The sequence below is a fragment of the Hemitrygon akajei genome, chromosome 22 (assembly GCF_048418815.1).
Source record: "Hemitrygon akajei chromosome 22, sHemAka1.3, whole genome shotgun sequence".
Taxonomy (NCBI): domain Eukaryota; kingdom Metazoa; phylum Chordata; class Chondrichthyes; order Myliobatiformes; family Dasyatidae; genus Hemitrygon; species Hemitrygon akajei.
This window is the reverse complement of record NC_133145.1, coordinates 54,571,737-54,598,724: the sequence shown is the minus strand read 5'-3', so window position 1 is coordinate 54,598,724 and position 26,988 is coordinate 54,571,737. Positions and strand designations below refer to the sequence as shown.

General features: G+C 44.5%; 1 protein-coding gene across 4 annotated transcripts in view; it reads left to right on the top strand.

The window, feature by feature from the left end:
* The window catches only part of tmem235b (transmembrane protein 235b), a 106,391-nt gene that overhangs the window by 31,543 nt on the left and 47,860 nt on the right, over positions 1 to 26,988 (top strand). For all 4 annotated transcript variants that reach the window (XM_073026257.1, XM_073026260.1, XM_073026256.1 and 1 more), the window contains exon 2: positions 26,448 to 26,528. In XM_073026257.1, the coding sequence (XP_072882358.1) occupies positions 26,448 to 26,528 (81 nt within the window). The remainder of the gene's footprint in view (positions 1 to 26,447; positions 26,529 to 26,988) is intronic.

Below are 26,988 nucleotides of genomic sequence, written 5' to 3'. Positions count from 1 at the left end.
CCCTGTCTCATTAGAATATACCTGTGCAGAACACCACACAAATATCCCCTGAATATTTGCCACATTTCTGCCTTACATTTCCTCGAGAACATCTATTCCCAATATATGCTTCCAAGTCCCTGCCCAATTGCTTCATATTTCCCCTTACTCCAATTAAACGCTTTCCTAACTTGTCCGTTCCTATCCCTCTGCAATACTATGGTAAAGGAGATAGAACTGTGATCAGCACCTCCAAAATACTCTCCCACTGAGAGACCTGACACCTGACCAGGTTCATTTCCCAATATCAGATCAAGTGCAGCCTCTCCTCTTGTAGGCTTTTCTACCTATTGTGTCAGGAAACCTTCCTGAACACACCTAACAAACTCCACCCCATCTAAACCCTTTGCTCTAGGGAGATGCCAATCAATATTGGGGAAATGAAAATCTCCCATCCACCACAACAACCCTGTTATTATTGCACCTTTCCAGAATCTGTCTCCCTATCTGCTCCTTGATGTCTCTGTTACTGGTGGGTGGTCTATAAAAAACACCTAGTAGAGTTATTGTCCCCTTCTTGTTCCTAACTTCCACCCACAGAGACTCTGTAGACAATCCCTCCATGACTTCCTCCTTTTCTGCAGCCATGACTCTATCTCTGATCAACAGTGCCACACCCCACCTCTTTTGCCTCCCTCCCTGTCCTTTCTGAAACATCTAAAGCCTGGCACTCTAAGTAACCATTCCTGTCCCTGAGCCATCCAAGTCTCTGTAATGGCCACAACATCACAGCTCCAAGTACTGATCCACGCTCTAAGTTCATCTGCTTTGTTCACGATACTCCTTGCATTAAAATAGACACATCTCAAACCATCAGTCTGAGCATATCCCTGCTCTATCACCTCCCTCTCATACTGTTTACAAGCTTTCTCGATTTGTGAGCCAATCGTCCCTTCCTCTGTCTCTTCAGTTCGGTTCCCACCCCCAAGCAATTCTAGTATAAACTCTTCCCAGTAGCCTTTGCGAACCTCCCTGCCAGGATATTGATCCCCCTTGGATTCAAGTGCAATCTGTCCTTTTTGTACAGATCACGCCTGCCCCAAAAGAGGTCCCGATGATCCAAAACTCTAAATCCTTGCCCCCGCTTCAATCCCTCAGCCACGCATTTATCCACTGTATTCCTATACTCACTGTCATGGGCACAGGCAGTAATCCCGAGATTACTACCTTTGAGGTCCTGCTTCTTAGTGTCCTTCCTAACTCCCTGTAGTCTGTTTTCAGAACCTCCTCCCTTTTCCTACCTTTGTCTTTGGAACCAATATGAACCACAACCTCTGGCTGTTCACCTTCCCACTTTAGGATAACGTGGATGCGATCAGAAACGTCCCAGACCCTGGCACCTGGGAGGCAAACTACCATCTGTGCTTCTTTCCTGCGTCCATAGAATCGCCTGTCTGACCCCCTGACTATAGAGTCCCCTATCACTGCTGCCATCCTCTTCCTTTCCCTACCCTTCTGAGCCACAGGACCAGACTCTGTGCCAGAGGCACGGCCACTGTCGCTTCCCCCAGGTAGACTCCCCGCCCCCCAACAGAACTCAAACAGGTGTACTTATTGTTAAGGGAGACAGCCACAGGCGTACTCTCTAGTATTTGACTCTTGCCCTTCCCTCTCCTGACTGTTACCCACTTATCTGTCTCCCAGGGCCCCGGTGTGACTACTTGCCTATAGCTCCTCTCTATCACCTCCTCACTCTCCCTGACCAGATGAAGGTCATCGAGGTTCCCTAACCCGGTCTCTAAGGAGCTGCAGCTCGACACACCTGGCGCAGATGTGGCCATCCGGGAGGCTGGGAGTCTCCTGGACATCTCACATCCGACACCCAGTACAGAACACCGGCCTCACAGACATATTTCCTATTCCTATTCTTCACAAGTAACTTACCTCCCCTAGACCCGTTATTGTCTGAGCCCTACTGAGCCAAAGCCCTCCTACTCTGACTCCCTCTTCTCTGTTGCCCGCTCTATAAAGCTGTATTCTTTTAAAATTCTTCCCGCTGGTGTGACTCGCTGACATCCACGTGCCTGCTCAGTGGCGCCTCGATCCTCCATCACTCTTACGCCCCAAATGCTACTTCAGGTACGTCGATGACACCATCGTAGTGTGGCCTCATGAACTCCAGGCAGTCCAACAGTTCCACAACCATCTGGACAGTAAACATCCAAGCATCCAATTTAAGATGGAGATGAAGAAGAAAGGTTGCCTCCCATTCCTGGACATTGTAACACGATGGAAACCAGACGGTGGCCTCAGGCATAGGGTCTATTGGAAAACCACTCACACGGACTTAAACCTCAAGAATAACAGCTACCATCATGCCTCCCAACATTGAGAAGTTCTTTCTACGTTGATTAACCGTGTGAAAACTATTTCGGACCTGGAGAGTCTCCCCGAGGAAGTAAGACGATTATATACGATGTTTCTTCAGAATGGCTACAAGGTGAAGGAAATCAGTCGGGCTCTTAAAAGGGCCGACGGAAAAAGCTGGAAACCTAACAATGAGGAGGATCCCATCGCTACTGCCTGTCTTCCCTATGGTTTCCAGAACGATCGCCTGCATCCTGAAACAATACCGGGTTAATACCATCCACAAGCCCATAAGGAAGCTCAAATCAGAGTTTATGCAGGTCAAAGATGACCTGGGACTCAGGTCAGCTGATGTTTACAGGGTTCCCTGTGAATGCGGAGCAGCGTGTATCGGCCAGATGCGACACGTGGTGGAAACCCCCATCGAGGAGCACAGGAGGTGTATCCGGAGAAATTGGCGGTAGCAGAACACTGCGTTCACAATGGCCGTAGGATTGACTTTGATGGCACAAAGCTACTGGGCTGCGCCAATGGCTTTTGGGACTGCCTGGTAAAGGAAGCCATTGAAATAAAACTAGAGGAAAAGGATTTTAACAAAGACGAAGGTCTCGCTCTAAGTAAGAACTGGAATTCGATGGTAAACAAGGTGGGAGAGTGGATGAAGACTAGTCAATCAGGAGGGACGGACTACAGTGGGTATAGATACCACTGGACTAGACATTGCCCAGGCATCATCCCTGAAGAAGATCGCAGAGATTGTCATCAAAACATCAGTTATAACAGATACCTGTCCCCGGCTGGAAGCCCGAGAAGAGTTTGTTGCTAAGGTAATTACTTTGGGTATCACGGTAGTGTGGTGGTTGGTGCGTCACTGTTACAGCTCAAGGCGCTCTGCAGTTCAGAGTCCAGTTCTAGCACCGTTCTATGAGGAGTTCTGTGGAACACGTGGGATTTCTCTGAGTCCCCCGGTTACCGTTCACAGTCCAAAGACCTACCAAGTAAGTTACGTACACAACACTGGAAGAACTCAGCAGGTCAGGCAGCATCAGGCTTCCTGATGAAGGGTCTCGGCCCAAAACATTGGCTACTCTTTTCTCACGGATGCTGCCTGACCTGCTGAGTTCTTCCAGCGTTGTGTACGTATCCTTTGATCCACAGCATCTGCAGTTGTATTTTTGTGTACCGACTAAGTTAATTGGTCATTATAAATTGCCCCGTGCTTAGATTAGGGCTAATTGGGTTTGTCAGGGGTTACTGGGGCAACATGGCTCAAAGGGCCAGAAGTGTTATGCTCTGATATATCATTAGATCAAATAAATAAACAGACAAATAAATAAATAAGCAAGAAAGCACCTGGGTCTTACATTTGCCCACAGGTTGGCATTTTGAATGCGATGTGCATGGCACATCACGGTCCTGTCATCAGCTAAATACTAGAGTGAGAATATCAGATCAGAATCAGGTTTGTTATCATTGATATACGCTGTGAAATTCATTATTTTTGAGGCATCAGTATAGTGCAGGACATAAACATTACCATAAGTTACAAAATAGATAAATAGTGCTAAGTAATGATAAGGAGAACCGAAATGGCACTCAGAGGTGATCAGCCCCACATTCTTTGGGCTATAGGAGAGAACATCGATGGTTCAGGGAAATCCCTGGGAGTCATTGTGTCATAGTATGTGATAGAGCCTATTATGTCCTGTTAGACCTTGGCGATTCAAATACTTCTTAAAAGTTGTTCAAATTCAGGTTCAGTTTATTGTCATCTGAGTGTAGCCAGATTGAATATAACCAAATTAAAGGATCACGGTTCACCCACAAATCATATAACACACATGGCACATAAACCAAAATATTACCATAAGCAAGTTGATAAAATGTAATTCAAAACGCATGCAGCTTAGGTTAATAGGTTTAAACGTTAAAAGTACAGTACACAATAAACAGCTCACTGTCCTAGTGACGAGACCTCGGTGATGGCAGGGCATTCATTGGTCTCACCACCTGAGGGAGGAGGCTATTACCCAGTCTGGCAATCCCAGTCCTGATGCTTCTGTACCTCCTCCCTGAAGGGAGTGGGTCCGACAGGTTGTGGGATGGGTGGTGAGGACCCTATGTCACTAGTAGGGGTGAGGGAGACCCCGGTGATCCTCTCAGCGGTATCCTCAGTAGGTTCTGCGGCCTGATGCTTTGCAGCCTCTGTACCACGCAATGATGCAGCGCGACAAGACGCTGTCAATGGTGCACCTGTAGAAAGTTGTTAGAATGAGGGTGGAGTGCATTGCCTGCCTCATTCTCCTCCTGGAGGTGTTGCGGGTCCAGGTTAGATCGTCTGTTATGTGCCTATCAAGGAATTCTGCGTTCTTCACTCCCTCCACAGCAGATCCATTGACGACCTATGCCTTCCTGAAGCCCACAATCATCTCTTTTGCCCTGTCCATGCGGAGACTCAGGTTGTTGTTCTCACACTATCTGACAACCCTCCCAACCTCCTCTCTGTATGCTGACTCAGGCCTACCACTGTGGTATCGCCTGCAAACTTAATAATGTGACTTAAGCTGAATCTGGCAGTACAATGGCGAATTGTGGGAGCATCTGCTACTAACACCCCTTCAGACAGCACATTCTAGACCTCTATCAACCTCCTCCCTCGGAGATCCCCTTTATCCCTTTCACCTTAAACTTATGCTCTCTGTTCTTAAGGATCAACATTATTGCAAAATACAAAATACATTTTGTCTTTTAAAATATATATTTCTGACTGAGCAATCCCAGACTATCAAAAATAATAGAGTCATAGTCATAGAACTCTACAGGACAAAAACATGCCCTTTGGCTCATCTAGTCAGTGCTGATCTATTAATCTGCTTACGCCCATCGTCCTGCACCAGGACCATAGTCCTTTCTACCCCTCTCATCCATGTACCTATCTAAATTTCTCTTAAGTGTGTAAATTGGACTGGCATTCACCACTTCTGCTGCCAGCTCGATCCACACTCTCACCACCCTCTGAGTGACGTTCTCCCTCATGTTTCCCTTAAACATTTCACCTTTCACCCTTAACCTATGATCTGGTCTCACCCAACCTCAGTGGAAAAAGCCTGCTTGCGTTTACCCTGTCTATAGCCCTCATAATTATGTATACCTCTATCAAATCTCCCCTCATTCTCCTATAGTATGCTCCAGGGAATAAAGTCTAACCCTATTCAAGCTTTCCCTGTGTGGTGAACTACATATACCTGTCTGGACTGCTCCTGTGGCTCCTCCCACAGACCCCCCGCTGACTGCTCCTGTGGCTCCTCCCACAGACCCCCTGCTGACAGCTCCTGTGGCTCCTCCCACAGACCCCCTGCTGACAGCTCCTGTGGCTCCTCCCACAGACCCCCTGCTGACTGCTCCTGTGACTCCTCCCACAGACCCCCTGCTGACTGCTCCTGTGGCTCCTCCCACAGACCCCTGCTGACTGCTCCTGTGACTCCTCCCACAGACCCCCTGCTGACTGCTCCTGTGGCTCCTCCCACAGACCCCTGCTGACTGCTCCTGTGACTCCTCCCACTGACCCCTGCTGACTGCTCCTGTGGCTCCTCCCACAGACCCCTGCTGACTGCTCCTGTGGCTCCTCCCACAGACCCCCCCCCCGCTGACTGCTCCTGTGGCTCCTCCCACAGACCCTGCTGACAGCTCCTGTGGCTCCTCCCACAGACCCCCTGCTGACTGCTCCTGTGGCTCCTCCCACTGACCCCTGCTGACAGCTCCTGTGGCTCCTCCCACAGACCCCTGCTGACTCCTCCCACAGACCCCCGCTGACTCCTCCCACAGACCCCCTGCTGACAGCTCCTGTGGCCCCTCCCACAGACCCCTGTATAAAGGCGATTGAGGCCTGTTGCCCAGCCTCATTCTCCAGGATGTAGTGTTGTTCATTCTTCCAGTCAATAAAAGCCGATACCTCGCTTCCTACGTCTCAGAGTGAGTTATTGATGGTGCATCACCCTGTAACTCTGAACCTCAAGTCCTGGCAACATCCTTCTAGATTTTCTCTGCACTCTTTTTCAATGCTATTGATATCTTTCCTGTCGGTAGGTCATCAGAACTGCACACAATACTCCAAATTAGGCCTCACCAACTACAACGTAACATCCTAACACCTATATTCAATATTTTGTTTTATAAAGATCAATGTGCCAGGATCTTTCTTTATGACACTATCTAGCTGTGCCACCACTTTGAAGGAATTATGGATCTTTACTGCCAGATCCCTCTGTTCACTGGACTCATCAGTGGCTTACCACTCCCTGTACAAGTCCTCCTCTGGTTGGTCCAACACCTCACATTTGTCTGCATTAAATTCCATCTGTCATTTTTCAGCTGGTCCAGATTCCACTGCAAGCTTTGATAGCCTTCCTCAATGTCCACTACGCCCCCAATCTTGCAGTTACCCACAAATATGCTGATCCAGTTAACTACATTCAGATCATGGATAGAGATGACAAACAATAATGGACCCAGCACCAATCCCTATCGGTCACAGGCCTCCAGTCAGAGAGGCAACCCTTTACTACCACTCTCTGGCTTCTCCCACAAAGACAATATCTCATCCAATCTGGTATCACATCTTGAATGCTGAGCGGCTGAACTTTCTTAACCAACCTCCCATGTGGAACCTTGTTAAAGGCCTTGCCAAAGTCCATGTAGACAACATTCACTGCCTTGCCCTCGTCAAATTATTCATGGTAACTTCCTCACAGAACTCTATAAGATTAGCTAGGCATGACTTACCATGCACAAAACCGTTTACTATCCCTAATCAGTCCCTGTATATCCAAACATTTATCTAATCCTGTCGCTTAGAATACCTTCCAATAACTTACCCACTTCTGATGTCAGGCATAACAGCCCATAATTTCCCAGCTTATCCTTAAAGCCGTTCTTAAACACCAGAACAACATTAGCTCTCCTCCAATCCTCTGACACCTCACTTGTTGCTAAGAACATTTTAAGTATCTCTGTTAGAAGTATGTATCTGCAATAAAATGTGCATAAATACATAAATACCAGCGTTACAATGTAAACAGCATTATATGAGGTAGTTTAAAATGTTTACTGTGCATTGCAATTACTGAGGTAATAGATAGGGGGCAGTGTGGGGTCAAATAGAATGGTTGATCAGATTAACTGCCTGGGGGGAACAAACTTTTAAAATGGTGTGGATTTTGTTTTAATAAAAGCTATAGTGCTTTCCAGAAGGGAGCTTTTGAAAAAGACAGATTGCTGACCTGCTGAGGGGAAAAAAAAGATTTTTACGGTTAATCCTAAGAATCCTTATGATTTTTAATACCTCTGTCAGGTCACTCCTCAGTTCCAGGGAACACAAACCAGCCAATCCAGCCTTTCCTTATAACAAAAAGCAGCCAATCCAGTCTCTCTTTATAACAAACACCAGCCAATCAATCTTGAAATAACTGGTTCATTGTCAGTGGTGTCAATCCCACCCTGAGGTCATTTGGTTTGTGTTCATCTTGGGAATTGAAGATGCTGAAATACTCAGTAGGTCACACAGCATCTGTGGAAAGAGAAAAAGAGTTAAGGTTTCAGACCCATAATTGTTCATCAAAATAGACCACATGAAATATTAGCATAAGGGATTCTGCAGATCCTGGAAATCTAAAGCAACACACACAAAATGCTGGAGGAACTCAGCAGGTCAGGCAGCATCGTGTGGAGAGAAATAATCAGTCGTGTTTAAGTCCAATCCCTTCATTGGGACCTTAAACCTATGAAAGGTCTCAGCCCAAATTATTGACTGTTTAGTCTTCTCCATAGATGCTGCCTGACCTGTTAAGTTTCTCCAGCATTGTGTGTATGCGTGCTCTGAAATAATAACATTTGTTTTACCTGAATTACTGGCTGTTTTCTACATTTTAGAACCATAGAACTATAGAACATTACAGCACAGAAACAGGCCTTTTGGCCCTTCTTGGCTGTGCCGAACCATTTTTCTGCCTAGTCCCACTGACCTTAACACTTAACACTTAATTTTCACTTAACATTTTAAATTTAAAGGATTTTTAGTGTTTTTTTTTCCTGGAAACTGGTGGTTTAAGAATTCTTATCACAGCAGAAGAACACGCTAGTGAGCTTCACCGTGAGATAAGAGATGATTGGCTTCACTTGTCACATGTACATCAAAACATACAGTGAAATGCGTCATTTGCATCAAATCAAATCAACATGGATTGGGCTGGGCAGCCCACAAGTGTTGCCACGTTTCTGGTTCCAAAATAGCATGCTCACAATTTATTAATCTGTTGGATTGTGAGGGGAAACTAGAGCACATTGAGAAACCCACACAGCCACAGGGAGAATGTGCAGACTCCTTACAGACGGTGGCAGGAATTGAACCCAGATCTTATAGCTGGCGCTGTAAAGCGTTGTACTAACCGCTATGCTACTATGCTTCCAGCGCTGGCAACATCACTGTCATTGGCCGAATCAAAGGTGGCGAGGAATCAGCATGTAGGAGGGAGATCGATAAACTGACTGAGTGGTGACACAGCAACCTCTCACTCAGTGGCAGCAAGACCAGGGAGATGACTATTGACTTCAGGTGCAGGAAACTGGAGGTCCATGAGCCGGTCCTCATTGGGCGATTCTGAATCAGATGTGGAGTGGTTTAGCAACTTTAAATCTGGAATGTTATAATTTCAGAGGATCTGTCCTGGGTCCAGAACATTAGTGCCATTATGAAGAAAGTATGGCAGTGTCTCTACTTCTCTTAGAAGTTTGCGAAGATTTGGCACACCACCTAAAACTATGTCGAACTTCTGTAGATGTGTGGTGGTTGTGTCACAGCCTGGCATGGAAAGACCGAAGCCCTAGTGCAGAAAATCCTACAAAAGGGGTAGTGGATATGGCCCAGTCCATCACAGGTAAAGCCTTCCCAACTATTGAGCACGTTTACATGGAGCGCTGTCACAGGGAAAGCAGCATCCATCACCGAGGATCCCCGCCTTCCAGAACATGCTCTCTTCTTGTCTTGGGACCCACACCACCAAGTTCATGAACAGTTATTACCTCTCAACCATCAGGCTCTTGAACCAGTGGATATAACTTCACTCAACTTCACCTGCCCCATCAATGAACTGTCCTCACAACCTATAGACTCACTTCCAAGGACTCTTCATCTCATGTTCTCGATATTTATTGTTTGTTTATTTATTATTGTCATTATTATTTTTTTCCCTGTTTCTTTTTGTATCTGCAGTTTGTTTGTTTTTTGCACATTTGTAGTTGTGAGTCCTGTTGGGTGCAATCTTTCATAGATTCTATTGTGTTTCTTGTATTTACTGTGATTACCTGCAACAAAATGAATCTCAGGGTTGTACACGGTGACATGCATGTACTTTGATAATAAATTTACATTGAACTTTGGATCTTATGCAGCTCCTGTAATTATTTTGATTGTTTGTTTCAAGTCCAGGGTTCACACTAGCTACACGTTCTGCACATTGTGAAATTAAAGAGGTTACGCTGAGGAAGCAGATGGTTAGTGTTTGGGAATATTTCTGACAATCTATCACTCCCTCAGCACCAGAATGGCGTGTTAGCCCAGATACCATGATGTGATCTTTATAGTGTATTTTCAAACCATAATCTCCCAACTTGGAGGGACGACTGTGGAAAAGTACGAACTGACCAATGGTCACAGCCATAATGAAATGTGTTAATGGTGTTTATAAATTTTGATAAATCACCTCAGTTCAGGAAGTTTATCCAAGAGACTTTTTGGCACAGTGGTGCAGCTAGTAGAGCCCTTGTCCTGCAGTTATACAGTTATAGGGTCATATTGCACAGAAATGGATCAATATAGGTCAACTTGTCCCTGACAACCAAGGCACCTAGGGACCCAGATTAATCATTACCTCTAGTGCTGTCTATGTGGAGCTTGCCCAATCTCCCCATCACTTTGTAGATATCACCCGCCTCCCCCACCAAATGTTCCAGTGTCCTGGTACATTCAGAATAACGTGCCAGTCAGCAAGTTAATTGCTCCCTGCGTCTGGTGCTCCAGATGTGGCCTCCTCTACATTGGTGGGACTGCTTTGTTGAGTACCTTGCATCACCTACCACAAGCGGGGTAGGTCGACTGTACAGGATCAAAATAAGCTGCAGAGGGTTGTAAATGTAGTCAACTCCATCATGGGCACTAGCCTCTGTAGTATTCAGGACATCTTCAAGGAGCGATGTCTCAAAAGGTTGGTGTCCATCATTAAGGACCTCCATCACTCAGGAGGTACAGAAGCCTGAAGAGACACACTCAATGATTCAGAAACAGCTTCTTCCCCTCTGCCATCCGATTTCTGAATGGACGTTGAAACCATGAGCACCACCTCACTACTTTTTTATTTTTGCGCTACTTATTTCCGTGCTGTGTGGTGCACCAGATGGCAACCTTTCCGTTTCTTTAGCACTTGTCTGTTTTTCATGAGGCCAAGTTGCTATCCTGATGCTCAGCCCAGCACGGATGGAAAGTGTGCAAGGAGCTGACCCGATTTGAACCCGGGACCATTCACCTGGAAGTATGGTCAGATGCCACTGCACCATCTGACAGCTATATACTTACTGTAGTTCACATTTTCCCTCTATCATTATGTATTGCATTGTATTGCTGCCACAAAGACAACACATTTCATGACATATGCCAGTAATTTAAACCTGATTCTGATTCTGATTGTAGGGAAGATAAAATGGGATTAGTGCAAATGGATGCTTGATGTTCACTATGTAACATCATACAGTGAGGGTATATTTAAGGCAGTGGTAGATAGATCCTTGATTAGTCAGGGCATGTAAGGTGAGAGGGAAATGGATCAGCCATAATAAAATGGCAGAGCAGACTCGATGGGCCAAATAGCATCAATCTGCTCCTATATTTTACGGAGTTTCTGAAGGCATGTCAAATCAAGTGGTTCAAGTGAGTCATTTCAACATCGGAGAATGTATGCAGTTTACAGTGTGAAATTCTTACTCTTCACAGACATCCACAAAACAAGAACCCCATGGAATGAATGATAGAAACATCAGACTCCCAAAGCCCTCCTCCCCTCCGAATGCACAAGCGGCAGCAGAACAGATCCCCCTCCACTCCCCCACCACGCGAGCAGTAGCAAAAGTCCCTCAAAATACCTTGATCAGGAATGAATACCCTCAGGAGAGGAGAGGAGAGAAAAGGAGCAAAGAAATAGATATGTTAGTTTGTCCATTATTTTGGTTAATATTTTCTTCACAGCAACAAATCATATAAAAGATGTATGTTTGTGAATGTAGACTACACTCTTTACTCTTCGATTGTCATTTCTGAGTGGGATATTATTAAACACAGTATTCCGTTTCCTGGGGGTTTATTGAGATTAAATATTTCATGGCTTAATTTATTTCTGAGGTGGATTTGCTTCAAGGTGGAATACAACAGTTTTTTATTACTAAGGTTTGAGGCAGAACATTGCAAATACACTTTGGAAAAAAACAGCTGCCCTCATGGCAGTTAAACTTTTGTCTTAAGTGTTAATCAGTTCTTTGGCTAGCTAGTCTGATGGTTCTCTTTCCATGGCAATTCTGTTCTCTTAACTTTTAGAGAATAACAATTTATTGAAAGTTAAAGTGTCCTGCACATGCCGTAAAGTGTGAGAAACATTAATGATTAAAATATTAACAGAGCAGGCTTAAAAAGTTCAAGGTCATTACCAAGGGCAAGGGATGAAGACCTGTTGAACAATTGCTGGTGGCTTGTGAGGGTTTTAATTGCGTTCACTGGAACTCAGGCATATTGAGCAGGTTGGTTAAATACCATTGCCAGTCTGCACTGACTGGATTTTTGAGGGTGGAGAACGCGGTGAGCGCGCTTGATGCAGTCTATATGGGTTTTAGCAGGGTGTTTGATTATCAATAAATTGGTCATGTGCTTGATAGTGAGGGAGAATCATAGCCAGATCCCACCCTGTCCTATCCGGATGCATTGTGGCTTGATAGGGCAACTGCTCTGCCAAGACCACAAGAAACTGCAGTGTGTTGTGGACACAGCTTAGCATGTCATGCCAACTGACCTACCCTCTTGGACTCTGCCTACACTTTTCCATTCCTCTAAAAGCAGCCAGCATTATTAAGGATTCCCACCTACCCTGGACTTCCTCTCTTCTACCCCCGCCCCCTCCACTGGGCAGAAGATACAAAAGCCTGAAAGCATATACCACAAGGCTTGAGGCCATTATAAGACCCTTGAGCAGTTACCTAATACAGTAAGATTGAAGAAGAAAAGATTTTAAGTCACATGCAGCAAAATATGTCATTTGCTGCAAATCAAATCAGTGAGGATTGTACTGGGCAGCCTGCAAGTGCTATCATGCTTCCAGTGCCAACGTAACACACCCAGAAATCCCTAACCCCAATGAAGGGTCTAGGCCTGAAACGTTGACTGCTGCCTGACCTGCTGAGTCCCTTCAGCGTTTTGAGTGAGTTGCCCTGGATTTCCAGCATCTGCAGAATCTCCGGTGATTATCCCTAACCTTAACCTGTATGTCTTCGGAATGTGCAGAGCACGTGGAGGAATTACACGCAGCCATGGGAAGAACCTCCAAACTCCTTACATCTCGTGATGGGAATTGAACATTGACCTGGCGCTAATTGAACTAGCGCTATAATAGCGTTAAATTGTTCTGCTGCCCTTGTCCTGTGAGGACTCCTAAGCTCATGATCTACCTCGTCATGGCCTTGCCCCTTATTGTCTGCCTGCACTGTACTATATTTTGCATTCCGTTGCTGCTTTTCCTTCGTACGATCTCAATGTACTGATGTTTGGAACGATCAAAACCTGCAGAGCAAATCTTTCCCTTGTATCGTGCTGCATGTGACAATATCAAATCAATTACAAATTCAGTAATCAATAATTGTGCAATGGAGTAGAGGGGTCCAGATCCCCCCCCCCCCCCCACCGTAAGTGGCAAGATAAGGAGACTGGCTAATTAAAAAGCATACGGTGTGCATTTGTTCATTATGTGTCGTGTCATATGACATAGGCGATCATGGTTCCATGACCATGATTGTTCTTGGCAAACTTTTCTACAGACGTGGTTTGCCATTGTCTTCATCTGAGCAGTGTCTTTACAAGATGGGTGTCCCCTGCCGTTATCAATACATTTCAGAGATTGTCTGCCTGGATTCAGTGGTCGCAGAACCAGGACTTAAGACATACACCAGCTACTCATTGGAGTAGGTCTACCAACTACTCCTAGGGCTTCATGTGACCTTGATTGGGGGGCAACACCACACTTCGCCCAAGGGTGACCTGCAGGCTAATGGAGGGACGGAGCGCCTTACACTTCCTTTGGCAGGGAGGTATTTCCGCCTCGTGTCTTTATTGTGTGAAGCAGAGGAAAAAATGTAGGAAGGTCACCCTAGAACTCATTGAAGCAATAATCAGTGAACAACATTGACAGTCCTGGTTGTCAAACAATAGGGATGAGTGAACAGCAGAGAGGCTGTTGAGCCCATTGGGTGAGAATAGAACTAGAGGTCCTAGGTCATATATGTCAAACTCAAGGCCCGCGGTGGAATTATCTTTGGCCCGCGAGATAATATCTAATTACTATTAAAGCTGGCCCCAGTAATCGAAGCGCCTATGGATTATGAAATGGCTAATGCTGAGTTTATTCAGGTACCAGGTTTTCAGGGTTTTTAGTGTTTATTCGGCAGTCTTCTTCATAAGAAACGGAATTTGTAAAGTGAAACACTTTGTAGTTATAGCAGAGACTGAGACACATGAGAGCAGGCTGAAAAAACGGAGGCAACGAAAGCTGCATTCGCACGCGTCCGACTGATCCGGCCCGCATGAAGCTGCATTTTGCTCAATCTGGCCCGTGACCTAAAATGAGTTTGACACCCTTGTCCTAGGTTAAGGGTGAAAGGTGAAATGTTCAAGAGAAACCTGAGGGGGAACTTTTTCACAGTGTGAGTGTGAAATGAGCTGCTGGTGGAAGTGGTAGGTGCAGGTTCGATTATCAATGTTTAAGAGAAGTTTGGTGAGGAAGTTGATGTGTGGGGCATGGAGGGCTATGATTCAGTTGCGGGTCAATGAAACTAGGCAGAATAACAGCTTGTCATGGACTAGATGGGCCGAAGGGCCTGTTTTGGTGCTGTGGGGTTCTATGACTATGATGTAGCTGTGAGTAAAAGTCAATGAGGGAAAATTGGATAATTTCAGACCATTTTTATTCGTAGAGAGGAGGATGAGAGGAGACTTAATAGAGAGGATAAGAAAGCGCTATTTCTCTTACAATAACCAGGTATCAGTGACAAAAAGGTAATCTGTAGAATCATTAAAGATGAAAGGAAGAAAAACACTTTCTTCTACAGATGGTGGGAGTTTAGAACTGAAGAGTATGGAGAATAGAAGCAGACATTACATTAAAAAATTCCTTGGAACTGCACATTACTAGACCACAGATCAGAACCTGGTTGGTCAGCTCCTTTTCAGCGAGCATTGCAAGATGGCTTGCACCGTCTCTGTGGAACAAATCTTTAATTCTGTGACTGCTTCCCCATATTATTTTTAGTTACAAAGCAAATGGTATCTCAGAGCTCGTGCTGAGATAATGCCACAGGAATGACAGCCTGGATTAATCACTTTCATATAGCTGTCGTCGTTCAGCTTTGTTTAAAAAGCTGCGATCCGTTCCCTGTTGTGATCCCACTTCATTCCGCAACTGTTCGTAAAAGAAAACAAATGCAACGGTCCAGGTTTGAAATGAGTTTTATCTGCTGGATCGTTGATTGTTCCCGAGGCAGTCAATCTTTAGCCTTTCAGAGTCACAGAATCGGCTAGGATCAGCAATGCCGATCACTGCTTTCTGACCCTATGTGGTGGGTAAACCAGCTTGGGCATGTGTAATATCTCTTTCACACACAAAACTATAAAACTTGGGAGCAGAATTAGATTTATTGATTTTTTAATATCTTTCTTATTGTAATTTTCCATTGTGCTTCATCTTCAAAACAAATTTCACGATACATGCCTGTGATAATAAACCTGATTCTGATTCACTAATGCACTTGTATCACCCTAAATCAAACTCAATTACATGAGAGGGCCTTGATTTGACAAAAATGCTGATTCTAACAGTAATCCGACCACAACATAAGACCATATAACCATATAACAATTACAGCACGGAAATAGGCCATCTCGGCCCTTCTAGTCCATGCCGAAAACTTACTTTCACCTGGTCTCACTGACCCGCACTCAGCCCTTAACCCTCCATTCCTTTCCTGTCCATATACCTATCCAATTTTTTAAAAAATGACTATATCAAACCTGCCTCTACCACTTCTACTGGAAGCTCATTCCACACAGCTACCACTCTCTGAGCAAAGAAGTTCCCCCTCGTGTTACCCCTAAACTTTTGCCCCTTAACCTTCAACTCATGTCCTCCTGTTTGAATCTTCCCTACTCTCAACAGAAAAAGCCTATCCATGTCAACTCTGTCTATCCCCCTCACAATTTTAAATACCTCTATCAAGTCCCTCCTCAACCTTCTACGCTCCAAAGAATAAAGGCCTAACTTGTTCAACCTTTCTCTGTAACTTAGGTGCTGAAGCCCAGGTAACATTCTAGTAAATCTCCTCTGTACTCTCTCTATTTTGTTGACATCTTTCCTATAATTCAGTGACCAGAACTGTACACAATAAGTACAATGTGTACAATAAGTACACAAGACATAGATGCAGAATTAGGCCATTTTGCCCATTTATTCTGCTCCACCATTCCATCATGGCTGATTTATTATCCCTCTCAACCCTATTCACCTGCCTTCTCCCCATAAACCTTGACGCCCTTTACTAATCAAGAATCAATCCCAGTGCTTAGCATTTGCCCTGATCTTTTGGAAGAGCGACAACTGAGTAGTATATCAGTACGCTAATGTACGAGTGTGGGGGAGGGTAACAAACCGAGCCCATGAGACGAAAGCACAGGTGTGGTGAACTACATATACCTGTCTGGACATGTCCCCCCCCCCCCCGCTGACTGCTCCTGTGGCTCCTCCCACAGACCCCTGCTGACTGCTCCTGTGGCTCCTCCCACAGACCCCCTGCTGACTGCTCCTGTGGCTCCTCCCACAGACCCCCCGCTGACTGCTCCTGTGGCTCCTCCCACAGACCCCCTGCTGACTGCTCCTGTGGCTCCTCCCACAGACCCTGCTGACTGCTCCTGTGGCTCCTCCCACAGACCCCTGTATAAAGGCGATTGGAGGCACTGCTCCTCCCTCAGTCTCCAGGATGTTGTGTGATGGTCTCTTGCTGCTGACAGTGCTTTCCTCCAGCTAATAAAAGCCTATCTCCCCTCACGTCTCCGAGAGTTATTGATGGTGCATCAACACGCACTTGAAAAGGGAGGGCCCTTCACTGCACGAGCAATTGGCTGCCTGCGCACCTGCCACAGACTCACAATCGATTCAATACAGTTCATGATTGATGGGCAGCTCGGTGACCGAGGGGAAGAAATTTCTGTGTGAAGAGAAGGGCAGCACAGCAGCGCAGTGGTCAGCGCAATGCTATTACAGGGCCAGTGACTCTGGGTTCAAGTCCTGACGCTGTCTGTAAGGATTCTCTCCATGATCACTTGGATTCCTCCAGGTTCTTCAGTTTCCTCCCTCAGCAAATGGGTTAGTAGGTTAATTAATCTCATGGGTATAATTGAGCAGTATGGGCCCACTGGGCAACCTATAGATAAATAATCTATTCATTATAAACTACTATGATTGCACACGGCACAGTGAGATGGAGACGTAACATAAAGATTTTTACTCCTCATGTATGTGAAGGATTACGAAATATAGTCAATTCAATTCATTGGGCAGGAAGAGCCTGTTACCATGCAGTCTGTCTAAGTAAAATAAAAAAAACTGGAGCTGGAAATGGTCCCAAATTTTAAAAAAACTGGAGGTGCATTTTTGAGGCTTGGGTTCTATAATAAGTACTAATCTTTGGGGCAGATGTAGTCAATTTAGCACCTTGAACCTGTTCTGCCATCTCAACATCGTTTTCCCATCAGAATTACTCAGGCAACATAAAGTCTTGGGTCACAGCACCCATCTAATAGATCAACAAATTCGATCTCATGTCAAGTGGAAATAATGGCCTGGCAGCTGCTTGTAAATTTAGAAATGGTTAGGGTTAGGGTTAGGGTTAGGGTAAGGGTTAGGGTTAGGGTTAGGGTTTGGGTTTGGGTTTGGGTTTGGGTTTGGGTTAGGGTTAGGGTTAGGGTTAGGGTTATGGTTAGGGTAAGGGTAAGGGTTAGGGTTAGGGTTAGGGATAGGGTTAGGGTTAGGGTTAGGGTTAGGGATAGGGTTAGGGTTAGGGTTAGGTTAAGATTATGCGGGCAGTGGGCAAAAAAGGGTTAGGGTTAGGGTTAGGGTTAGGGTTAGTGTTAGGATTAGGGTTAGGGTTAGGGTTAGGGTTAGGGTTAGGTTAAGATTATGCGGGCAGTGGGCAAAAAAGCCCCCTCGTGCTTTTTGATCTCGCCACTTGTGATTCAATTTCACGCGACCCTGCCACTTTGAACTGGCCCACGCCTTCATTAACCAGGTCCAACACTTGCCTTTATTGAAACTTGCTCCTCTTAACACAGAATATCCAGTTTATGGTGATTTAAACAAGTATTACTCAGGGTATACTTAGGGTTTGTGGGGGTGTGTGCCCCTTTTGGACTTTAGGATTAGGTTTGAGTGTAGGCCTGGTTGATGTATATGTTTGGCTGGGAGAGCAAGGGTTAATCGGGGTGTGTTTAGGGTTTGTGGGGCTGAAGCCAGGGCTAATCGGGAAGTGCCTAGGGTTTGTGGGTGTGTGTGCCCCTTTTGGACTTTAGGATTAGGTTTGAGTGTTGGACCGATGGATGTATAGGGTTAGGGTTAGGGTTAGGGTATGGGTTAGGGTATGGGTTAGGGTTAGGGTTAGGGTTAGGGCAGGGGTTTGCAAACTTTTTGACTTGTGGACCACAAAGGGTTCTAAAATTTGACAGTGGGGCCGGACCAGGAGCAGATGGATGGAGTATTTTGGTATTACACCTCATAAGAGAAAATAAAATATCATGGGATATGTAGCAAACATGTGCTTTAATTTCAATTGAAAATGAACAAATGCATTACAACAAAATATCTGTCTTTGAAGTCCCATGGTATTTAGCTATTTATTGAAATGACTTTTAAAACACTGAACATTAAATGAATAAAATACAGCTTTTTTTAATAGTAACAGTTATTATTTTAAAGCACTGAAAATTCTGTTATCCTTCAAGATATTATCATCATCATTCTCCTCCTGACTGTCTTTATTTCAAAAACGGTAGGAGATGCAGGTCTACTTGTCCTGCTCCTTCTTATTCAATTGTCCCCTGTGCCAAAACTCAACAAAGACCAGTGTCACTGACAGAACAGTGACAGCGCGCCAGTATGCGGAGCGCGTTATTTGATCTGGAGCGCATTTTTTATTTTGAGAACGTACGTGCACCTGCGCACTACTCATGTCCATCACTTAACAGAAATGACATGTAACATGTAAGGCTTATTGAAAAAAATATTTTCAAATGCATTTTTTACATAACACAACGAAGAAACTTATTTTTAATTTCAGTGGGAACAGTGTTGTTCGTCTCTCTTTTTAGCCAGCGCATCAAAGTCTGGATTTAGTTTTGTTGTGGCGATTCTCAGGATGGATCTGAGGTGTTAACAAGGTTTATTAATATAATTTCATCAAGTTCTGCGGGCCGGATTAAAAAGCTTAACGGCCCATGCCTGCCCTAATCCTAACCCTAACCCTAACCCTAACCCACTGCCCGCATAATCTTAACCTAACCCTAATCCTAACCCTAACCCAAACCCTAATCCTAACCCTAACTCTAACCCTAACCATAACCCTAACCCTAACCCTAATCCTAACCCATACCCTGACCCTAACCCTAACCCTAACCCATACCCTAACCCTAAACCTAACCCTAACCCTAACCCTAATCCTAACCCTAACCCTAACCCTAACCCTAACCCTAACCCTAATCCAAACCCTAACGCTAACCCTAACCCTAACCCTAATCCAAACCCTAACGCTAACCCTAATCCTGTTGCATCTCCTACCGTTTTTGAAATAAAGACAGTCAGGAGGAGAATGATGATGATAATATCTTGAAGGATAACAGAATTTTCAGTGCTTTAAAATAATAACTGTTACTATTAAAAAAAGCTGTATTTTATTCATTTAATGTTCAGTGTTTTAAAAGTCATTTCAATAAATAGCTAAATACCATGGGACTTCAAAGACAGATATTTTGTTGTAATGCATTTGTTCATTTTCAATTGAAATTAAAGCACATGTTTTCTACATATCCCATGATATTTTATTTTCTCTTATGAGGTGTATTACTAAAATACTCCGTCCATCTGCTCCTGGTCCGGCCCCCCTGTCAAATTTTAGAACCCTTTGTGGCCCACAAGTCAAAAAGTTTGCCCACCCCTGATCTAGCCTGTCCAATCCCTTTAGAATTTTATACGTTTCAATAAGATCCCCCCTCAGTCTTCTAAATTCCAGTGAGTATAAGCCTAATCGATCCAGTCTTTCTTCATATGAAAGTCCTGCCATCCCAGGAATCAATCTGGTGAACCTTCTCTGTACTCCCTCTATGGCAAGAATGTCTTTCCTCAGATTAGGGGACCAAAACTGCACACAATATTCTAGGTGCGGTCTCACCAAGGCCTTGTACAACTGCAGTAGAACCTCCCTGCTCCTGTACTCAAATCCTTTTGCTATGAATGCCAACATACCATTTGCCTTTTTCACCACCTGCTGTACCTGCATGCCCACCTTCAATGACTGGTGTACAATGACACCCAGGTCTCGTTGCATCTCCCCTTTTCCTAATCGGCCACCGTTCAGATAATAATCTGTTTTCATGTTCTTGCAACCAAGATTGTATGTCAATAAAGTGATGCTAGGCACAGGAGTGTCTGTACATTAGGTGACTGACAGGAAATGATAAAATATTGGTGGTGAGTTAGTGGGTGGAGGTGTTGGTCAGCCTTACTGCTTGGGGAAATTAACTGTTTTTGAGTCTGCTGGTCCTGACGTGGATGCTCTGTAGCCTCCTCCCTGATGAGAGTGGGACAAGAGGTCCATGAGCAGGTTGGGTGATATCATTCATGATGTTACTGGCCCTTTTCCGGCATCTTTCTGTATATATGTCCCTGATGGTGGGTAGGCTGGTGTCAGTGATGTGTTGGGCAGTTTTGACTACCCGTCGTAAAGCCTTCCTATCTGCTGCAGAGCATTTTCTGTACCAAGCAGTGATGCAGTATGCTCTCCACTGCACATCTGTAGAAGGACGTAAGTACAGATGTGCATAGTCTAGCTCACGTCAGACAGAAGAGGCGTTGGTGAGCGTTACTGATTGTATAAGACCATTCACATATTAATTGTGCACAAGAAGCACAGCGTTGTCCCTGTCACCAAACTGATCTGAAGTCTGAAAAAAGAAATGGCATTTTTATGCAGAAATTGACTAGCTGTATAAAATATTGATGTGCACTTCTGAATCCCATTATTTGCACATTTAAGTACCAATAGAACAGTACAACACAGGAACAGGCCATTCAGCCCACAATGTTGTGCTGAAGCAGCTAAAAAGTAAATCAAAAACACCCAAACATGAATCCGTCCAACCAACACCATCTCTCTATCTTCCTTACATCCATATGCCTATCCAAATGTCTCTTAAAAGCCTCTAATGTATTTGCCTCTAATACCTTAACAGGCATTTGGCATCCATGGCTCTCTGAGTAGAAAACTTACCCCTCACATCCCTCTTGAACCTACCTCCTCTCACCTTCAATGCATCCCCCCTGGTATTAGACATCTCAACACTGTGAAACAGATACTCTCTGTGCACTCTGTCTGTGCCTCTCATAACCTTGTAAACCTCGATCAGATCTCCCCTCGGCCTCCGGCGCTCCAGAGAAAACAATTCAAGTTTATCCAGCCTTTCACGATAGCACGTGCCCTCTAAACCAGGCAGCATCCTGGTAAACCTCTTCTGCACCCTCTCCAAAGCCTCAACGTCCTTCCTACAGTGGGGCAACCCGAACTGTATGCAATACTCCAGATGTGGCCTAACCAGAGTTTTATAAAGTTACAACATAACTTCCTGACTTTTGAACTCAGTGCCTCAACAAGTAAAAGCAAGCATTCCATAGAGCAACTTATCGACCTGTGTAGCCACTTTCAAGGAGCTATGAACTTGGATGCCAGGATCTCTCTGCTCAGTAACACTGTCAAGGATCTTCCCCTTAACTGTCTCCTTGAATTTTCCCTTCCAAGGTGCAACACCTCAACAAGGTGCTAAACTCCATCTGCCATTTCTCAGCCCATATCTGCAACCGATCTACAGTATATCTGGTGGTATTCTTTGTCAGTCTTCTACATCATCTGCAACTCCACCAACCTCAAATTTACCCACCCACCCATCTACATTTTCATCCAGGCCATTCGTAGACCACAAACAGCAAAAGTCCCAGCCCGGTTCTCTGGTGGAACACCACGAATCACAGACCTCCAGCTTGAATAAATCCCTTCAACCACCACACCCTGCCTTCAATGCACAAGCCAGTTCTGAATCCAAACATCCAATTAATCTCAGATCTCCTGCATCTTAATCTTCTGGATTAGCCTCCCCATGAGGGACTTCTGTCAAATGCTTTACTAACATCCGTATAGACAACATCCTCTGCCCTAACCCCATCAATCTCTGTCATCACCTTGTCAAAAATTCAGACGAGTTGCTAAGGCATGACCTGCCATAATACATATTTCAGGTGTCATTAACCAATTAAATCTACGTGTTAAAGGCCAATAATACATGACAATTAATAAGATAACTGTCAAATAGTAAAGGTTGCCCTAGAATCATTTGCTTGCATCTTCATCTTGTCTTGGTGTGCTCAGTGACCTTGGTTTGCAGGGTTCAGCAGAAAGGCTGTACAAGGATTAGGCTTTCAAGGGCTGTGTTCAGCCTGGGTGACTGCGCCAGGTCTGCACGCCGCCTGTCAGCTAATCATCTTGACGGTTGACGTAGTGAAGAAAGTGTCCTCACTCTTTTCTGTTAGCATGTTATTTTAACCCTTGCATTGCTGCAATTTTCAGACCTGCAGAGCGTCTGATTTTAGAGCACCCTGATTTTCAGTGGAGAAACTGAATGTCACTTTCTATAGGGAGTATGTTATAGGAAGGAGCAGAGAAGACTTTTCGCTGAAGATGAGATTGAGAGTTGTGAGCATTCCTGCCGTGCTGTTAGTTAGACCATAAGACATAGGGGCAGAATTCAGCCCTTCGGCCAAGCAATCAACTTGTTCCATCGAGTCTGCTCTGCCAGTCCATCACAGCTGATTTATTATCCTTCTCAACCCCATTCTCCTGCCTTCTCCACATAACCTTTGATGCCCTGTCTAACCAAGACCCTGTCAGCCTCTACTTTAAATATACTCAGTGACTTGGTCTCCACAGTCGTCCATGACAATGAATTCCACAGATTCACCACCCTCTGGCTAAAGGAATTCCTTCTCGTCTCTGTTCTAAATGGACGTCCCTCTATTCTGAGGCTGTGCCAATCTCCAAATGTGTCCAAGTCCTTCTGCAGACTGACTACCCTGCTTCCTCAACATTACCTGCATTCAACACTCAACAACAACTATCTTCATATTGTCCACAAAACCATCTATGCTGCCATCCAAATCATTGCCAGATAGTGTGAAAAGAAGCGGTCTCAACACAGACCTCTGTGGATTACCGCTAGTGGAATACTGGCAGCCAACCTGAATAGGCCCCCTTTATTCCCACTCTTTGCCTTCTGCCAGTCAGCCACTGGTCTCTCCATGCTAGAACCTTTCCTGTAATATCATGGGCTCTTAACTCGTTAAGCAGCCTTATGTGGGGCACCTTGTCAAAGGCCTTCTGAAAATCCAAGTAAACAATATCCACTGACTCTCCTTTGTCTATCCTGCTTGTTATTTCCTCAAAGAATTCCAACGAATTTGTCGAGCAACATTTCCCCTAAGGAAATTGGCCCACTTTATCATGTGCCTCTAAGTAACACAAAACCTCATCCTTAATAATGGATTCCAACACCTTCCCGTCCACTGAAGTCATGCTAACTGGTTTATAACTTCCTTTCTTCTGCTTCCACCCCTTCTTGAAGAGTGAAGTGACATCGCAATTTTCCAGTCGTCCAGAACCATGCCATAATCTAATGATTCTTGAAAGATCATTACTAATATTTCTACAATCTCTTCAGCTACCTCTCTCAGAACTCTGGGATGTAGTCAATCTGGTCCAGTTGACATCTATCTTCAGGCATTTCAGCTTCCCAAGTACCTTTTCCTTAGCAATAGCACTGCACTCACTCTACACCCTGACAGTCCTGAAATTTCTGGTGTACTCTTTGTTAGAAGACTGATGCAAATACTTATTAAGTTCACTCTCCAATTCTTTGTCCCCCATTACTACCTCTCCAGCATCACTTTCCAGCGGTCCAATATTCACTTGTGCTTCTCTTCTACTCTTCATATATCTGAAAATCTTTTAGTATCCTTTTTGATATTTTTCGTTAGCTTACGTTCATAGTTCATCTTTTCTATCCTTGTGTTTTTTTAGTTGCCTTCTGTTGTTTTTTGAAGATCTTCCAATCTTCTACATTCCCACAAATTTTGATATATTATATGCCCTCTCTTTTGCTTTAATGCTCCCTTTGACTTCCTTTGTCACCCATAGTTGCCTCATCATCTGGTTTAAGATGGCTCTACTGGAGGAGAGACAGCTTACTGGCAGTTTTCAAAGCAAGAAATACGGCTAAATACTCTATTAATAATACTTTTCTGTGGAAATCTGTGGTAAACAACCACTGCAAACACTGAAGAGATGAGCGAAGATGCAGCAGATCCAAGGGTTGAGTTGGGTAGGTGCGAGATGGAGTTGGAGCGAGGTCAGGCGGATGGAGTGAGGTCAAGCCATGTTTGAGACAAGGTCAGAGTCAGCGAAGGTGTTGGAGAGAGCAGAGCGGAGAAAAGTTGGAGTTTTTTCGGAGCCAAGGTTGGATCCATCTAAGTGCAAGTGTGATTTGGAAACGTCAAGTACGGGCCAGCGCAGAAAGTATTGCTGTGGTGAGGCCCGGGTCCTAGAGCAGGGGAATGACCTGGTGCTTGGACAAGTTAGACGCTAGGCCGGATGGACTGAAAGGGCAGGGTGTCAGGCTCGGAAGTGAGGATCAGGGCTGGTCCTGCTCCGCGTTTTACTCTGCTCTCCTCAACACTGAGACTATGGGCCTGCTCCAGCTGCTCCGGGCTCCGGGCTTCGGGCTTATGGGCTCAATTTCGTTCGGAATGCCGATGCGTGCTTTATTGTTTGCATGATTTGTTTTTTTCTCTCTGTGCATTGGCTGTTGGGTCCTTTTTAAAAGGACCTTTGGGGTTCCTTGTTTTGTGGCTGCTTGTAAGCAGATGAACCTCAAAGTTCTATAATTTATACATACCTTGATAATAAATGTACTTTGAACTTTGATGAGGAAAGGGTGCGATGGAAGGATTCATTGAACACACACCAACTAAGGGAGAATTACTTCACTAACTTCAGAGTATTATCAGTTGTTAGCTTGTAGTTTATCTTGACTTTTAACACCTATATTGTGAATGTTGATTGATCTTGCCAATAAGGAATTCAAACATGGACAGTTTACAAAATGGTCAAAATCTGTAACTGACAGTCAATTTTGTATAAAAATATCTCTGTTCAGACTTCAGAACAGTGTGGGTGACAGGACCATGCTGTTCTCCTTGTGCACGAGTAAATAAAGTATGGTTGAGGAATGAGTATGATATTTTAGAGTCCAGTTCATCGGTGACGACAACAGCATCATGTATCAACATTCGAGGTTGAATACTTAAGGCGGTGACATGGAAACACTAACTAAGAACAGCAGAGTGACTTCGAGTTTTGTTTTAAGAGTTTATTAACATGATATCATGGAGAGCCTGCAGCAGTCTCCACTGCCATCAGAACTCTGATTTTTAGGTTGTACAGAGCTCATATTTACACAGCAAGACAAACAACTTCAAATAACTTTGTTTGGCATCCCTCGGTCAGTACACGATCAATTGTTTAAAAGACATGTCAATTACCTCTCAGTGTGAGTCTAACAGTTCTTCCTGTTATCAGGACTCATAATTTACCCCCAGAGACACCCTCCCTCCTGCTTCCAGTGGCCTAGTATCTTATTTATTGGAGATCCTGGTGCTGCACTTATCATCCAAGGTTATTCTTGACACACATCAGTGGTCTTAGGCCCAGCTGCTCCAGAATGGTCAAGTATCCCATCATACACTAGTTTTAACCATTTCTACCACAGGTGGTGAGATGGTGTTGCTGGTTAAGTGTGTCATCAAACATGAGGACTGTGGATGTGCAAGTGGAGAGTATTCGATCACACCCCTCGTTTGAACTGATCAGGTAGTGAGTGATTCTCTGTAAATTACCACGCTGTAAATTAATCAGGTTACCCTGGCAATTATACGCTCTAATTTCTCATCAATAGGAAGTACTAGGATACTGGTGGAAATGCCATTCAGTGTAAAGGAGAGGTAATAAACTACCTCTTGGGTGACTGTGGTCCCTTCTAAAGCTCGAATGGTTCTCACCATTTCTCACCTTAAGTCTAGATGTCAGGCCCCAGTAAAAGCCCAGTTGGAGAGCTGTACAATATGATGGTTTGTGACACTGTATATTGAATACTAGTTGTAATATTTTAGAATGCTGTAACTATGACACTCATATTAACAGCCCTCTAAATTTTAATTCTTGTGTTTTGTGGAACAGAGCTAGGTGTTACACTGATGAATGTGTTTATTTAATGTACATAAACAGATATAAAGATACTGTACAATGTCTTCTTTCTTTTAAGGAAATATCTACAGAAAAGCTCGGTCCTACTGTGTAACATCGTCTTACTTTTTTTTTCCCAGGTAAAAATGCTTGCATTGCTTTGATAGACCCCTTTGGTGAGGAGAGACAAAGCGTGCCCGAGTCCCAGCAACACCTACTGTGTAAGTGCCAGCATTTTGTGTGTGTGTGTGTGCGCGCGTGCGTGCGTGTGTGTGTGTGTGTGTGTGTGCGTGTGTGTGTGTGTGTGTGTTCGCTCCATGGTCAGATTTAGTTCCTAGTCATCCATGGAAGATGGGCCATCCCACATTGAACGGAGTGACTAATGAGGCGTTTCAGAGAGAAGAGACTAATCTTTGCGGGTCACAGCAAGATTCATTGCATTCAGGCAAGGATGGGAGATCTCCTTTTCCGGAGGGCATAACTGAGCCAGCTGGGTTTTTATGAAGACCAATTTGACAAGCAAGACTTCCTTTTTAATTCTAGCTTTATTCCATTTGAATTTAAATTGTGTGACCTCTATGGTGAGATGCAAATTCACATCCCAGGGTCAATGGTCTAGGTTAAATGTCAATATAAATATACATATTTTATATTTGTTAATTTATTTGTGGTAATATTATT